The sequence below is a fragment of the Coturnix japonica genome, chromosome Z, assembly GCF_001577835.2.
Source record: "Coturnix japonica isolate 7356 chromosome Z, Coturnix japonica 2.1, whole genome shotgun sequence".
Lineage (NCBI taxonomy): Eukaryota > Metazoa > Chordata > Aves > Galliformes > Phasianidae > Coturnix > Coturnix japonica.
This window is the reverse complement of record NC_029547.1, coordinates 28,535,873-28,553,687: the sequence shown is the minus strand read 5'-3', so window position 1 is coordinate 28,553,687 and position 17,815 is coordinate 28,535,873. Positions and strand designations below refer to the sequence as shown.

At 40.4% G+C, this 17,815-nt stretch overlaps 1 protein-coding gene across 4 annotated transcripts in view; it reads right to left on the bottom strand.

The window, feature by feature from the left end:
* The window catches only part of PSIP1 (PC4 and SFRS1 interacting protein 1), a 35,296-nt gene extending 19,294 nt beyond the window's left edge, over window positions 1-16,002 (bottom strand). For 2 of the 4 annotated variants that reach the window (XM_015849021.2, XM_015849024.2), the window contains exons 1-6: window positions 15,552-16,002; window positions 14,501-14,577; window positions 10,194-10,332; window positions 5,669-5,785; window positions 1,164-1,271; window positions 531-593 (exon numbers count right to left, since the gene is read on the bottom strand). In XM_015849021.2, the coding sequence (XP_015704507.1) occupies window positions 531-593; window positions 1,164-1,271; window positions 5,669-5,785; window positions 10,194-10,332; window positions 14,501-14,577; window positions 15,552-15,623 (576 nt within the window). In that variant the 5' untranslated portion in view covers window positions 15,624-16,002. The remainder of the gene's footprint in view (window positions 1-530; window positions 594-1,163; window positions 1,272-5,668; window positions 5,786-10,193; window positions 10,333-14,500; window positions 14,578-15,551) is intronic. The other 2 variants (XM_015849022.2, XM_015849023.2) reach the window with 2 other exon arrangements.
* Window positions 16,003-17,815: the final 1,813 nt, after the last annotated feature.

Genomic DNA, 17,815 nt, shown 5'->3' with positions numbered 1-17,815 from the left:
CTGCTGTCAGCATTAATATATCAACTTAAAAAGAAGTAGTTCCAAATTAAAGTTAAACTTTACTCCATTTTAATCTAGCTTTCTGTACATCCACATTAACACCAATGGTGGAAGACAGTAAGACAAAAGGTGGAACAGCTTCTTTCATAGTAACTGTGGTCTCTTCTGGGAAGAAACAAACATACAATCTTAGGAAAAGAGCAGTTTTCAGGTGCTGGTTCCTTGTGAAGGCTATTTTTCCTTTTTCCTTCAGAGCTTCAAAGCACATTCTTTTATCTCAACTGTTCTCACTTACACTGGACTATGTGCGAAAAAAAGGAAACTCCTTACTCTACTTACTGAGCTCAAACAAAAATGTAAAATGTTCTCTCAGGAGAATAGTAATCCCTGCAAATCTTTTATCTATTTTTGGAAGGGGTGGAAGAGTTAAGTCGAGTAACTTACGCATAACTTGCCACCACAGAAAACAATAGCTGTTATCACCCCACCCCAAAATTCCAGTAAGGTGAAATAATTAAGTATACTGCTACCTTTCTTTTTCTTCCTCTTCTAGCAACTTTGGGAATAGACGCATCACTTGTTTTCACCACACCCTGTGAAAAATTAAAAATGGTGCTAAGAATTTAGGAAAATATATATCTGATATGATTTTAAGTTTCTGGGATCCTTCCCACAAACAAAAACACGTTTCTAGGTTGTTTTATTTCTTCCCACAATGAAAAAGGAGGATATAATTTACACAAAAATGATCATATAGACACTTCCCACTTCTAAATATCATTATACGGTAACCAAGGTTTCCTAGTGAAAGGTAAGAAATAAGACAGGCTACATTATTGCAAACCTTTACTTAAAATATAATTTAGCATCTAATCTCTTTTATCTACTCCTTTAGAAAAAAGTTGCATTTTCAGCACAGAATGATGAAAACACTGTTCCCCCAATTTTTAAACTGAACTTAGTAAACTTCAATCTGGTTTGTCTGCCTGATGAAATCTTCTATTCCTGCTAATTTCAATGAGAGTGAACACACAGTAAGTTGTGTATATCAAACTGAGATTGCCATGCTAGCAGTAGCTGTAGCTTCGCAGCACGTAAAATTTCTCTATTAACTGATGTAATATTAAAATGTTCTTTGGTACACAGTATAAGCTTTCACATACTTCTTTGCCGTTTTTCTCAGAAGGTATATCATCTTCCTTTGTAGTATGCATCTCTTTTTCTTCTGCTTCAGCTTCTGCAGGCAAATTGTTATCCCCTTTAGGGGATAACTGCAAACAGAATCAATACAGAGTCAAAAACATGTGAAAAAGTAAGAAAATGTCAAATGAGACCATACCAATAACTACCATGCTGCTTTTCACTCTCAGTCTGTATACACGCTTTCTTATGTATGCACTGAAACTAACTGCAGGACCACTTTCATATGCTGCAAACCACTGTGTCTTAAAGACCACTTTGTGTTTGTGGTAACATACCACTTGAGGTAGTTGTGGTAACTGTACTACTTCACTGTATTACCATTACAAGAGTATTTCTAACTGTTCATGCCATCCAGACACAAATAATCCAGTCACAATGATGTTTCTTATAATAATAATAATATGAATTCAAGATTCACTTGGATCAGTCTTTCTGCACATACAAAGAATCATGGACCATGTTGAAAAAAGTCCAAACCCTACTTCATATAGCAATGATCTTATAGTTCCTTCCCAACCTTACGATTCTATGAAATAGACCATGTGCAAGGCATTTATCTTATCTCAGACAATTATTAGTGATAAAACCATCTAATACATGCCTTTCATGTCATTTTTTCTTTTTTCTTGCTTAAAGTGAAAACTTGTATTTCAAGATAAGCAGTTAGGTTTGAACACAAAGTCTGTAGTTATTCACTTGTAAATATTAAGACATCCTTGCAGCCTACATGTGTTGGTGTTGTTTATTTTCCTAACTTCAGTTCATCTTCTTGACTTGCCCCACCTGTTGCATAATTTCCTTTAATAGCAGCAACAGCTCTTAAAACTTCAAAATTGAACAGAGCAGCTCAGGCGGCAGGTTACCATGCAATACTGATGATTACTTAAAAACATGTAATATCACTGAGGACTGTTCTGTTCTAGTTCACTTGTTCTTTTTGAGATTACAACTCCTCTATCACCTTACACTAAAACCATAAGAATCAGAGTTCTGTGATTAAAAACGAGATATAGTTACATTGATATCAAAAGGAAAAGAATAAGTCTGCTCATATTTTGCCTTAAATTGATCAAAACTGATTACAAGAATCTATCTCATTAGGACTTTTCTTAGTGTTCAAGGGGCTATACCTATTCTTTCCATGTCAAAATATCTGCTGAGAACACACAGGAAGCACTTCTCAGTAGAAACACGATGCATAAAGCCACTGCCATCCCCAGTAGCACAAGCTACTTGCTGAATGCACTGACAGCAAAGCAAAGTGATGAATCAGTTCAGTACAAGAAAAGGTTTAAGCTTTCCCTTTTGCAGTAGCAAATGCTTTTACCAGCAGTGTGCATTCACAAGAAAGAGCAGTTTTACAGTTAGCAGGTTTACTAATAATACCAGGAAATTACATATTGGAAAGTGTTTCTGAAATGTAGTTACAAGAAATACATTACATATTTCTTCAAAATTTGCTAGTATTAAATTGCCTCAGTCTTCAGCAGCAAGGGCTCTAGCCACACCACCCACACTGCAGAAAGTAATGGCAAGAACTTGGAGAAGGAAGATCTACCTGCTGTAAGTGAAAAATCATGTTTGAGAACATCCAAATAACTTGTGCTGCACAAGTCCATAGGGCCCAACAAGATCCATCCACAGGCTCTGAGGGAAAGGCAGATGAAGCTGCCAAAATGCTATCCATCATATTTGAAAGGTCATGGCAGTCTGGTGAAGTTCCCACTGACTGGAAAAGGGGAAACATAACCCCCATTTTCAAGAAGAGGGAAAAAAAAAAAGAAGATCCAAGAAATCACATATATGTCAGTCTCACTTCTGTGCCTGGCAGTATCATTGATCAGATCCTCCTGAAGTCCCTACTATGGCACGTGGAAAATAAAGATGAGGTGATTGGTGGTAACCAACATGGCTTCACCAAGGGCAAGCCATGCCTGACAAAGCTGGGGACCTTTAAAAATGGATTTGCATTTTCAATGGATAAAGAAGAGCAACTGACATCACCTACACCTGTCTTTGTGCAAAGTATTTGATACTGTCCTGTATGACATTCTAGTCATCAAACTAGAGAAAAAAATCTATTTGACAGATGGATTACTCAGTGGATAAGGAACTGGTTGGACTGTTGCACTAGAGAGTTGCAGTCAACAGCTCATTGTCCAATCAGAGACTGGTGGTGAGTGCTGCTATTTAACATCTTTGTAGATGACATGGACAGGAGGATTGAGTGCACCCTCAGCGAGCTTCCAGCTAACATCAAACTGAGTAGTACAATTGACATGATACAGAGAAGGGATGCTCTCCAGAGGCATCTGGACAGGCTTGAGAGGTGGGTCCATGCCAACCACCCTCATGAAGTTCAAGAGGGCTAAGTGTAAGGTCCTGCACCTGGGTCAGGGCAGTCCCAAGCAGATACATGTTGGGTAAAGAATGGTTTAAGAGCAGCTCTGAATAGAAGGATTAGGGAGCATCAGCTGATGATTCAACATGAGCCAGCAATGTGCACTTGCAGCCCAAAAGTTTAACCTCAGCTGCAACAAGTGAAGCATGACCAGCACACTGAGGGAGGTGATTCTGCCCTTCTGCTCTGCTCGCATGAAATCCTACCCAGGGCAGCAAATTCAGTCCTGAGGCTCCCAACACAAGGACGTGGAGTTGTTGGAGCAGGTCCAGAGGAGGGCCACAAAGATGATCAGAGGGCTGGAGCACCTCCTCTATGAGGACAGGCTGAAAGAGTTGTAGCTCATCAGCCTAGAGAAGAGGAGGCTCTGAGAAAACCTTATAGCAGCCTTCCAGTACCTGAAGGGGGCCCACAGGAAAGCTGGGGAGGGACTTCTTGTAAAGGCATGTAGTGACAGGATGAGGGGAAATGGTTTTAAATTGGAAGAGGGTAGATTTAGACTAGATATTAGGAAGCAATTCTTTGCCATAAGAGAGGTGAGGCACTGCCTAAAGAGGCTGTGGATGCCTCCTCCCTGAAGGCATTCAAGGCCAGGCCGGATGGGTCTCTGAGCAACCTAGGCTAGTGGGAGATGTCCCTGCCTGTAGCACAGAGGGTTGGAACTAAATGATCTTAAAGGTCTCTTTTAACACAAACCATTCCATGATATTAAGAACTCTCAAAGCAACAATAAATTGACAGAAACAAATATATTCAGTCTCCAAACAGACACAATCATAGACAACTCCTGATATTACATATTGGTATAGTAAAAGCACAGTAATATTTTGTTCATTTACTAACCTCAAAAGGTCTTTTTCCCTTTCTTGGAAAACAAGCTTAGAGCTCCTAGACATCAGTCTTCCTCAAGGAATATGCTATATATTATTAAGCACATTGAAAAGTTTTCAGTTTCAACTCTGAATCAGTACTAGAGGACAGTTGCAAACTCCTGCAGAAGAACTGCACTAACACTTGGCAAACTATTAGAATAAAGTAAGCCTTTTTGAAAGAGTCTGTCAGTTAAAAGCACTGATTGCACCATAGTGTAGCAGTGCTCAGAAGCAAGCCAGAAATAAATGAGACACCATAAACTTATCAGCTTCATCTGCTTCTCAGTTTTTATCATTTTAGGATTCCAGTCTAAGAAAACTAAGAAGAGACAACATGTAACCTTTTTACAGAAAAAGGACATGAATTACACAAAATATTCAAGGGCAGAAAGTTAAAAACTATGTGATATGGTTTTATCATGTGTCATTATCATTAAATGCATGGTAAGCTAGGAAGATTCCTCTCAAAATATGGACTACGTACAGCAGCAGTAAGCTAAAAACATTTCAGGTAGAAAGGCATTTTAATTAGTACAAATACAGTATACTTAAGAACAGAATCTTGTTTCAGAAGGTTTTAATTTTACAAAGCAACTAAGTTAAACACTGTCTATATAAACTATTGATTTTTCAAAAGACACTTCCTTGATCCAACATTCAATCAACACAGCTTATCTTTTGTACCTATTATGTACTATTATCTTCAATATCCTTTCACAAAGTATGTAATAATTCAAACTGACACAATAATAATAATTCAAATACACTGGAAAACCCCTCTAGCCCAGACTGACTCTCTTAGGCTTAAAAAAAAAAAAAAAAAAAAAAAAAAAAAAGCACCGTAACAGAAGAGACAGTTGCACCAGACTACAATATTAAACAGTCCTCATTGAAAAGAAGGTAAAAATATACCTTGGAGGTAGTTTTGAATCTCACATACTTAAGAAATACTCTATGTATTTAAGTGCATTCTGATTCTGAAATATCGATCAGAAAATAAATTAATTTTGAAAAGCATGCACAATGCCTGCAAGGTATACTGAAGGATACAAATGCTAATGCGTTCAAGAATATAAACAAACAAAGGCAATGCAGCTATGGCAGTAAAACTATACACTCTAACTAAAATCTAGCAATACAATTTCTACTTAAAAGATTTCTAGTAAAACAAAAGACAAATTGAGTAACTTACTTTGGGGATAGATGGCTTTCTCCTTTTGGCTCCTGATTTTTCTTCACTCCCCTCTGCAGCCTCTTGACTGCTTTCTTGAATAGTTTCTTTGATGGATGTGTTAACAGCTGGATGGGACTTCAATAGAGAAATCATAATTGAAATGTAAATCCTTTCCTGGACTACAGAACAAGAACAGTGAGAGGTGTTCTATCACCTGTAAGCTACTGAGGAAAACATCACCGTAAGAAACACTTAATAGAACTACAGGAATATTTAATTTTTTTCATTTCCTTTACATTTCAACTTCAGTTGTATTTTCATGATAACACCCTCAAGTTTTGGTGCAATAAAGATAAAACTACTGCAAAGATTTTTCTCACACATAATTAAGAAAAATTAAGTTTCAGTCAAATTCATCTTCCAAGACTCCTGTCAATAAATGCTTTTAAAACGAGATTTCAATCTAAGTTAATAAGTGCTAGCAACCTGCTCCTGAAAATATGAGCAAAGAAAGCATTACAAAGGCTAAAGAATGAAAGTCAAAGACACAGATAAGTGATGTGAAGTCAAAATTAATCCTTTTCATCCCATTACTTTATGGATAGCATTCTCACTCCTAGGTGTCCTTCAAACAAAGCTGGCAGAACCCCCCTGTCTCTTTAATAATTTCTCCTCTGCGGATGTGGTTTTGGACTTCAGCCCAAGCCACAAGCTTCTTTCCACCCTCCACTTCCCTTACTAGCAGTTATAAGCAACATCTGCTACATATAAATACTGCTTTCAGAACATTCCAGCTAGCTCTGGCAGTTAAACAGAAAACGCAGCTCTCAGATGAACTTATCAAGAAAAAATATACCCAAAAAGAGATAATGAAAAAAATGCAAGTTAATCTCTCCCTATGAGTAGCTGACAAGTCTGGCACTTTAATACTGTCTTGTATCCAAAATAAAAGCTCAATTTTGCCAATTTGTCCACATGACTACTTCCCCTCTAAACTTACGTTCTGTGAGGCCTGACACAATTCCCCACTCACGCTCCATTTATAAGCTGACAACAGAACTGTCCTCCCTGCTACTGTCCTTCACTTAACTCTAATAATGTTTTTATTTTTTGTTTTTACACCAAACAGTAATGCGTACATCACACGCAGACAAAGGGAATATCTTAAGGTACATTCATCTCCAAGAACATAGCTAAGAAACATATGTTTACTCATTTGGACTACTGCAACATATTATTAGGCAATAATATATTGCCCTACTTCAAAATACTTTAGAAAATTTTTTTTTCACTTTACAGTTTACTTAAGTAACCCTTCCTCCAAATCTTCAGTCAACTACTTATCACCACTTTCAAGATCACTTGCTCCCTACACTGATCCTTTCTTACACTACCTTGGGCATAGGGGCAGGTTTGTGGGTCTGTGCCCCAAGTTGCTGGAGAATCCTGAGGGGCTGTCCTCAGACTGTCTCAGCCTCCTCCCAGCTCTTCACCCACTGCCACCAGGGCTCAGGGCTGCTTAGATGTAGTAGTTGGAGATATGACTTAGCAGAGGGTTGTTAGAGTTAGGGTACTATTGTTAGGCTGTGGTTGGACTTGATAATCCTTAACGTCTTTTCCTACCTGAGTAATTCTATGATTCTATGAAAAAGGTACACCTTTGAGGGAACCACAATCCTGGAGGAGCCCACCCATAGGTGAAGAAAGAAACAAGGAGCAGCAAAAGCAAAGTAACTACACCTCCACTGCCTCATTCTAGGGACTGACTGTAACATATGCCAAAGGGACCAGAGAACATAAACAGGGAAACAGAAGCATAAAGATGGAAGCTAATGTATTCTTCTCAAATGTCTTTGTTTCTCCTTGTGCACATCACTAACAAAAAACCAACCAACCAACCAACCAAACAAAAAAACCCCCTTATGTTAGTTACCTAAATTGTTCAGAATTCTCTGACTTGAAAGGGTTTTGTTGCTTATGGCTTTAAAAGCCCTTTTTGGTATTTAAGCCTCCCCATTTTACCAACCTACTTTCCATAGGAGTCTTACACAAACCATGCAAATAATTATATCTAATACTCAAACGATTTCCTTCCCAGACTAAAATGTCTAGAGCCACTACTCTCAAAAAGCCTTTAGTTACTAACAGTGACAACAACAGAGATTATTTCTTATTTACTAGGCAGAAGAGCATCCTCTTATTACGAGGAAGAACCTCTGAGTATTCATTTTCCCAGCTTAGAGAATACGATACTAAGGCAACACCCTCACCAACTGGAGAGCTGCAGTGGAGTCAAAACACCAAGGGAACTGACAAGAACATGAAACAAGCTAATTCTGAAACCTCAGCCTTGTGAGTTGTACATTGTTTTGTAAAGAAAGAAAAGCAATGCTTGTATGAATGCATAAGATGAAACAAGTAAAACTGAAGAATTAAAAAAAAAAACAAATATATCTGCAGTTTTATTAATGGACAAAGCCAGGTATTTTTCCACCTAATCTGTGACTCTCTGAAGTAACAGTGATACAATATTCCATTCTGAAAATAAATTCAACAGGGGAATCATGACTGACTAAGTAGAAAGCATCAAATACTAAAAAAGAACTCTCCCTAAAGTAGGCTCTTATGGGTGCTTTTATGTCAGATTAAGTAACCCTTAATCAGTTTTACATTCCCATATCTTTTCCAGAACGTGGCTGCCACATGCAGGTATTCTCTTTCACCACCATCTGAACTGCCTGAAAGTAAAAGATGAGCTCACTGAGATCCACTCCAAAGAACACATAGCACAGGATAAAACAAGAAGGCTAACAAAACCAAGTATTTTCTGGAGTTATGGGCAAATTTTCTTCAGAATTTTCACCTCATAGAATCACAGAATCACAGAATTACCCGGGTTGGAAGGGACCTCAAGGATCATGTAGTTCCAACCCCCCTGCCTAGCAGGGCCACCAAACATACACTCATCTACCACATCACTCCATTAATTCTGTAAAAACTGAATATATAATTGGATTAGTCACTACTGTCACTCTGTAATCCGTCTAATTTTAGAGTTAAGATACTCTCAGGAAGTTCATTTTTAAGGATCACTTAGCGGGAGGACAGAACTTAAATACTGCTTGTGTAATTATTTTGTCTTGTCTCGTTTTCAAAAGAAATAGTGGGTGAAAATAGTTTAAAATAAAATAAAATAAAATAAAATAAAATAAAATAAAATAAAATAAAATAAAATAAAATAAAATAAAATAAAATAAAATAAAATAAAATCCAGTGGCTCTACAGAGAACACTACCACAACACAGAGTTTATTAAAGAGCTACCACAGAAGCTGGATTGAAGTATTCAAATGATTCTGAAAAGTTAGAAAGAACATCTCCACAAAATAGTTGCTAGACTAAGCAATAGCTATGTATAAACCTGCTGGCAACATGTTTTGCCTATCTCCAATTGGAAAAGTACTTAGGAGTGCCTGAGATGTTAGGAAAACAAGTACAGCTTACTAGAAATTACTGATATGCTAAGAAAAAAAACTACACTAGAAGACCTTGCTGCTGAATTGTTTGGGTTTTTTTTTTCTTCTTTTTTTTTTTTCGTACAGAGATTATTAAGCAGTTGTGAGCCACAACTCAACTGTATATTTTTATTTTATAGTTAATATATAATAATATAAATATCTCAGCTATTCAGGCAGTATGTCCATTATCACAAAGCAAAGAGCAAACAGTACAAGGACTCAATTTTCTCACCAGGATCAGAGAACTAGCATCTTTCTCTATCTAGGAGCAGAGAACAGGTATATCCAGAGCACATCCTCTTTTCTGCTGACTACCTAAGAAGCTTACCAACTCCTTATCTAACATCTAAAGTAAAGAGACAGTAATTTGGGACATGTTATGGAGGAGGGTTTTAATGTTAAAGAAATGGTGATCTGGTATAGAAGTAGCAAGTAAATACATCTATCCTTTTAAGTAGTACTAAAGTACCACCTGGAGGCCCCACCATGTGATCAGCACCCCCTGTATCTAGGGAAAGTCAATGGAATGTTCAGGGATGGCAGACCAGCATAAAATTATTAAGACAGGGTTTGCATATTTTTTCCCCCCTCCTAAAAAGAATTTTGAGTCTTTTTATGGGTACAATTAAATTCCAGTTTAAGCTTGGGACATTTACCAAGACAGCTAGAAACAAGGAGTTACAAAAATTTGATCAACCAAATTACATAAACCCAGTGTTCACCATGACTGAGCAGCATTCTAAACATAACTTCAACTTTTCTGAAACAGTTAATGTTATCTGCCACGAGCTTATTATATATACATATATATATATATTCATATATATATATAATATAATATATAATTCTATATATTCATATATTATTTGAATAGAAATCCCCACTTACATGAAATAACCTGTTATTAAAAAATAAAATAAACCTATAATTGAGTGACGGTAATAATTCATTACACTACAGTAAGGCCATTCATTGCTTTTCTTTCCACTCAATAGTACAGTAACAGCTGCAGATTGTGTAACTTACCGGTTGATGAGAGAACTTGACTTTCGGATTGTTGTCAATTTCCCACAGCCCTTCATTAAAACCCTTTCTTTTGTTTGGTTTTCCATATTTATCTTTGTTTTCAGAGTATGGGAAGATGTCTTTTGGTCCCAAAAATGCCCTTCAGATGATAGAGAAAAAAATTATCATGAAAAAATGTCATGTTTTACATTGCTTTTTCAAAGGAGAAACATTAAGCATCAAACATTAAAGAAACACAACTTAGGAGCATAAAATCTGCTGCATATACACCTTCAGTTTTCTCAACTTCTACCCTCAGTGGCCCAAGTTTTCATTACTGGCACCATACACAAGGCCTCTCTCCTTGCTCAAGCGTTGAGTGTCCACGCAAGATGAAGCCAATGCTGCATTGCAAGATTGCAGCTGTTAATTCAGCAAACTACTGTAAAGCAAAACAACTAAAAAACCAAATAATTTGCAAACAAACAAGAAGAGTACGAGCTTCTTTATTAAAACTAGTTCAACATTTAAAATAAAGCATCCTGACAGCATAGTGCAAGAGAACAAATAAAAGCAGAAGAAATAGTTCCGAGCTAATGAGTACAGTCTCTTGAAATTACTAAATTAAAAGCAACATAGTTAAACAAGCAAACTGAAAAAGAATCTTAAGTGTATAAGACATGGAAAAAAGCAACACTTGAATGTACCAACCAGCTACAGTTGAATGCACTTGGCCATCAAAGTCTTTGATAACACAGTGTAATTCAGCATTAATTCAGTATTTCAGTGTGTAAAGAAACACATCACTTTGTTAACAGAATTTAATAAAAGCTTTAAACTGTTTATTATTATAAGGCTGTTCCCTAGTTCTGTTCTCCATTAATACCAATTTTTTTCATTTACTCTCCCATATAGTTCATAGACTACAAATAAAAAGGCAAAAACACTGGACAACACTACCCCTACCCTAGAGCTGTCTAACTAAAGCCATTGTCCTTCCTTTTCTCATGTGTCAAAGTCATCATTTCCACACTATTATTCTCTCTAAGCTAGACACTGAAAAACAAATCACTGAGGACAAATATTCTGGTTTATGCTGAAGAATAAAGCCTATATAGCCCCTGCCCTACTCCCAAGACATTTCAGGTTAGGATTTCAGTGCACCAACTCACACGCTGCTAAGACAAAGATGGTGCTTCAGTATTTCAATCACAGCTTTGCTATGACCCCAGATGCAACTTTGTTTCACATCAGAAAACTATCTGAAAAGTTACAGATATTTTGTTTCTGAGGTAGTGGCTCATGGGAAACAATATAGATGCTGACCTCCATTCTCCTGCTTTCTTCAACACCTTTCAGAAGGGCTACTGTAGATAGACACTCTACTAAGCCAAAAGAGAACATTATCTAGAAGGATTAAGCACCTCTTTCTCCAGCAGCAAAATGCTCACCCACATGCAAAAAGTGTCAAGTATGCCCATGTAGCAGACTGGATTGCACACACCCCTTTGCAAGAAGAGATGGGTAGCGACAATTCAGACAGCACAGGAAGGAAATGTGTACTGTAGAAGTCCTCATATCTGGACCAAAAGACTGGGGGGGAGTGAAGTGGGAGGCAACAAAAAGAAACTGAAAAGACAGTAAGCATTGCCTCCTTTCTTCTCTACCCACTTAGTGTTTTTCCCAAGGTCTGTATGGCTCTACCCATATTCCTCAAGCCTTAAAAAAAAAGCCATGAAAAATTAATGTACTGGATGGGTGTACTTAAACACAGATGCACCAAAAATGAGCAAGAAAATGGAATGAAAAGAGGTATTTTCCCTAACATACAGGGTCTAGAAACCACAGTTCTAAGCAACATTATATCTGTTTATGACACAAGTTTTGCAACAGTGTTATCTACCCGTACAACAGATACAAATAAAGCCTTAAAACACCTACTTTTTAATACATCTTTAGAAAAGGGTAGTGCTGCCGCATTAAGACAGTACATAAATAAAAATAACACCTAAATCCTCAAAGCCTATATTAAGCATATGCCTATTCACCACACTTTGGCAGCAAGAGATTTAGTTGTTTTTAGACAGATCTTCAACAATAGCAATAAACTACTAGTTTACACTTGTTTCTAATGAACTGCAAAACTAAGTTGGTGTTACTCCTACAAATCTATAAACAATCACTCTCAAGTCACTTGTGTTTATATTTACCCCTCTAATTCTTCCTACACACTGCTAGAGCAGTGATAGATACAGAACACACAAGGACTTTCTACATGATTAAACTAGTTATTTGGCTTTTCAGATGTTTGCCATTACTTAGAGTATTATTTTATCGTACAGCACAAAATAATTATATCCTGAACATACAGAGTACCTAAGTCTGCATACATGTGAAACTAACTTGTGAAAAGCAAGGCAGAGAACAAGTGTACCATACTGATTTTCCATTAAGAAGCACGGAAAACTGATATATCTAACTAATTTCCGACAGATCACAAGTTCACTGCTATTGCTACAAACCTAAAGAAAACTTAACACCGTGAAATGGCGCATCGTCATCTGATTGGTTTATTCCCATTGTTACTCACAGGTTTCCTGCTGTAAGCAACATTAAGTATGATCAAAAAGCTTGAGTTTCATCTGTTGCCACTCTGAGGAGCACCACATAAATTACATATTTAAAAAAAAAAAGCAAGACAGTTTAGCTAGTACACTGCAAAGTAAAGGATGTCTTTGAACTTTGAAGGTAGTATATGAAACTGCCCTGACCATACAGCCCAATGAATATTAGGCTGCAGTAGAACATCATCTTGTTAAGGCGTTCTAAATTTGCCCGTGTAAATTAGCAAAAAATCCCAAAGCCAAGAGCAAGTCAAGAAACCTAACTGAAAATTAAAAGGTACCATGATGCTTCTCAAAATTTGCAGAGGTATTTCTGAAACTTCAGACAATGAGCTCTTTCTCCTTTACATTCAATCTAGGTATGTTAACTTAGAAACAACTTTCATAAGTACAACATCAACCCAGAACCACACACACTGCTAAGGAAGATAAACTATACAATATTGTATTTTTAACTGCAAAAGCATCTGGGGAAAAGAATTAAGAATAAAGATAACCTACCGTATTGCTTAAATTTACCATTAAAATAAGCGTCTAATTAGGTAAAGGGACAGTATTGAAACACTGCAAACTTGAATCAGGTTTCCAGGAACCCATCCTCAACAGAGCAGAGCCGCAACAGAACTTAGCAGTGGACTGCAGTCCCCTCAAAACAAATGTGTGACTGCAAAATGCTAATACCACTGGGAGCACCAACAACAAATAATTCCACTCTACACTGCACTGGTGCTACCTCAGCTTGAGTATTGTGTGAAGTTTTGAGCACCACAGTACAGGAATGACTTAGACCAAAGGTGGACTATGAAAATGGCGAAGGGTCTAGGGAAGAAGAAGTACGAGGAACAGTTGAAAACTCTCTGTTCAGCCTAGAGGAGGCCACACGATGGCCTACAGTCCCTCACAAGAGGAACAGATGAGCGTGTGCTGATCTCTTCTGTCTGGTGATCATCAAAAGAACCTGAAGGAATGGCATGAAGCTACAGCAGAGAAGGGTGAAGTTGATATTAGTGAAAGGTTCTTCACCAGAGACTGGTTAAGCACTGGAACAGGCTCCCAGGGAAGCGGTCTAAGCTGCCAGAATTCAAGAAGCATCTGCACTACACTCTCAGTCATAAGGTCTGAGCTTTGGATGGTTCAGTGTAGAGCCAAAAATTGGAGTTGATGATCCTTGTGAGTCCCTTCCAACTCAGGATATTCTACTTTTTCCACAAGATCTTATAAACCAATAAGACCCCATATGTCTCCAGGGAAAAAACAAACAAGCACAAAAGCTGAAAACCAGTGTAGGGAAATTTGCTTCTCCCCCAAGTTTTACCTGCTTCACTGTTGTCAGTGTTATTCCACTTTCTTTCAGAACAGATTTTCGACAATATCTGGGTATATACAGAACTATAATTAAACTTCATTATTGAAGAAAGAAAAACTTAGTCATACCACTTTGGGTAGGATTTGTTTCTCTACTGAGAAGGAAAAAGTACATGTTATAGTTACAGTCTACCATTCCCCTGAACAGCTCAAACAAACATTAAAGTAACACATCTTGTCAAAAGAGATAAATTTAGGAGATGATACATTACTGATCACTGCAGTTTTACAATACACAGTGTTTAGATAAAGTCATTAAGTTGCTGCTGAATGAAACGTGAACTAATGAAAAATATGAACCAATGAAAGAAAAAGGGCTCTTAAGTATAAAAGACTTACGTCTCATGGGTGCCAAAGAAGAAAATAGGCATTTTATTGGTTGGAGGTTTCACTGCTCCATCAGGAACTTCATCAACCTAAGGTAAATACAAACTACAGTTAAACTCAAGCAACAGTTAGTAACAGTCTAAGAGGAAATACTAAAAAACACTAAGCATTAGGAAAAACAAAAAAACAAAAAAACAAAAAACAAAACAAAAACAAAAGCAAAAACAAAACAATGCTGCAGAGAAGTAAAGTAGGTCTTTAGGGCAGTGTGTTAATAGTAAGAAGTGACAACACCTCATTTCAATGCAGCACTTTCCCTATCTTTTTTTTTTTTAAGCTTCTTTTAAGGAGAGGTACGATGAGCTGGGTACAAAGCAGCAATCCATCAAAACAATCTCTCCTTCAGCATAACACACTGCAACGCTACCTACCTATAAGCTAAGCTGATAACTTGTCCAAGGAAACTGTCACAAACAAATTCTTAATCAAGCACCTTGGCTAAACGGTTCATAATTAGCCTCACTTACAAGTTCACACCCACTAGCATGCCCTGGAGCAGCCACTTACCAGGAGAGGGGTGAGGAGAGAACGGACCAGACAAATCTGCACTTACATTCAGTTTCTCTTAAGAGGAAAAGCTACAGAAACACCTGACTTCAGCACTAAGGATGAACCCTGCCACAACTCGGTATCCTCCTTCGGTTAAAAATAATAATAATAAATAAATAAATAAGCCGTTATTTGTAAACATCAGTTCTGCATCATCAGGTCCTTCCACAGCTCCAGTGTTCCTCATGCTACCGTACAGCAGCCTACATTTGGAATATAAAGTTACTCAAATTAGGACAACTGGTTCTTGCTATTGGGGGGCATCACAGGGCGAGCCCGGGGCCTGCAGCGCCTGTGGTAAGTCAGCTCACCCCGGGGCACCGCACGGCGGGTGGGCGGGAGCGCACAGCGGCAAAGCTCCCCGCAGGTGCCCGGACAGTACAGCGCGGGGACAGTGGGACTAGAAGGAGAGGAGGGGGGGGAAGGGAAGCGAGAGCGGGACGAGGGGACTTACCCTGGCCGGCCAATGCGGATAACCTTTCATCTTGGCAAAGATGAGGTCCCCGGGTTTAAAATCTCGGCTCATGTTGTCTCACCGCCGTGCAGGCCCCCGCCTGTTGCCTCGCCGCGAGCAGGGACCGGGCCGCGGGGAGGGCGCTCCGCCCGAGGCCCCGCTGCCGACACAAACACACCGCGGGTGATACGGCGGGCGGGAAGCGGCACCGCGCTCTCTGGCTGCCCGCGCCGAGCCCAACGGCCGTGAGCGCCGCTCGCGGCACCGACACCGCGCGGGCCACGCGCAGATCCAGTCCCCACACTCACGACTCCCGCCACTCGGCCGCACCGCCCGAGCCCGCCGAAGGCGCGCAGCCGCTGAAGCGGGCGCAGGCCAGGCTCTGCCCCTCGTTCGCAGCGCTGAAGCGCCTCGCTCCCCCCCGTACGCTGACGCCCGCCCCGCAGCCCACCTCCGCTTGCAGCCGGCGCCGCCGCGCTCCTCTCCCACCCCCCCGGCGCGGAGGTACCACCTGCACGGCGGGGGGCGGCACCGCGCGGCGCGGCCAGGGGGCGGCTGCTGAGCTCGTGTCCGCCCGCCGCAGAGCTGGTGGGGGCAGGCGCTGTGGGAGATCGCCGTCCGCGCACTCCGGGAAGAGGAGGGAGTCAGCGGGCCCGCTCTGTACCGCCCCCCCCTCCTCAGCTGCGAGTGGCTCGTTCCTGCGCTCGCTGGAGGCGGGGCCGCCGCGGCTCTGCCGGGCGGGGGAGGAGGGAACGGCGGCGCGGTGCTGCGGTTGTAGCGGCGGGAAGGGATGGAGGGGGCGGGTGATGAGGTCGCGCTCCTCCAGCAGCCGCGGCACCTTGCCCTGCAGTGCTCGGACTCACGGACCTTTACTTAGCGTCCACTGACTCGACCACGGGCTTTACCCCGCCGGTAATTTCATAGAATCATAAAATTACCCAGGTTGGAAAAGACGTTGAAGATCATCAAGTCCAACCGCAGCCTAACCATAGTACCTTAACTCTAACAACCCTCTGCTAAATCTGAGCACCGCTATATCTCGCCCATTTACAAGTGAGAAGCAGCTACTTATCGCCGTCCTTGTCTGGAAACGCGGTTGTCCCAGATACGCCTTTTCTGTTTGTTTGTCACCTTGCAAACCCGTTACAGCACGCTGCTTCCTGACGGTTCGCAGCCCTCATTTGCCAGGCCCGGGGCTGCTGGATCTCCCCAACGCACCCGCAGCCTCCTCCGGCCGCACCCGGCTTGTTTACCTGCCAGCATCACAGTCTTCTCACACCGTTTCAGCCACCGTCGAGTCAGCTTATTAAATAGTTTCTTCCTCACTATCGGTCTAGCCGGGTCTGGCCCTTCTTTATTCAGAGTTATGAGGCCTGTCAGCTCACACGTGGTTTTGACTCTACCTTGTGGTCACACTCAGCAAGTCGCAGTCCAGCACGTTGGTGCTGATGGGCTGCATGGAGCAGGTAGCACATGCCGTGACTTTTCAGTCTTTTCATGATTACGTTTTCCGACACTGGCAGACAATGACCATTTGGTGCTGGAGCAGCCACCCTCAACGTAAGGCCTGAGGCACAGTTGTACAGACTAGGTTGCTGCTGGCTCTGCCCCATCATGCTGGTGCAGGAGGGGAAGTCCTCCTGAGAAGAGCTGTCATCCTGCTTCTAGTTTTGTTGCTGAAACTCAGTTCAGACCCCCCAGAAAACAACAACTACAGTGGCTACTGAGGAAGTCCTGCTGTGCTCTAGGCTGTCCTATTATATTCAGAAAGGTCAATTATAAATGTTGATGGCAAAGCTTCACTCCTACTCAGCTGAACAGATAGAAACTGCAGTTTTCCAGTGTCTTATAGGAGTCAAATTTGATTGATTTTCTTGTACCCCTGACATAAATACAAAGTTCCCACAGAGAGCTGGACAAGAATTTATCAGAAAAGAGAAGGCAATCAACACACCTAATGTGGAAGCTCCCTGTGAAGAGTAAAAGATGGTTCACAGAAACAAAGGGCAAAGATAGTTTACAGAAGCAAATATGTGGAGGCTGCTAAAAGAATGGGGATGGCAACAAGCTGGGATTAGGACAGTGTGTGTGTGGGGGGGGAGGTGGTGGAGGACATAAAGATAAGTGTTTTGAACTTGAGGATCTTTAATGAGTAAGTGATAGGATGTCCACAAGGCAAGTTAGAACTGTTTTGGGAGCTACAGCTCCCAGAGGGTCAGAAGATTATAGCAAGGAGGGCTACGAGCCTTCGTGAGGAAGACAAT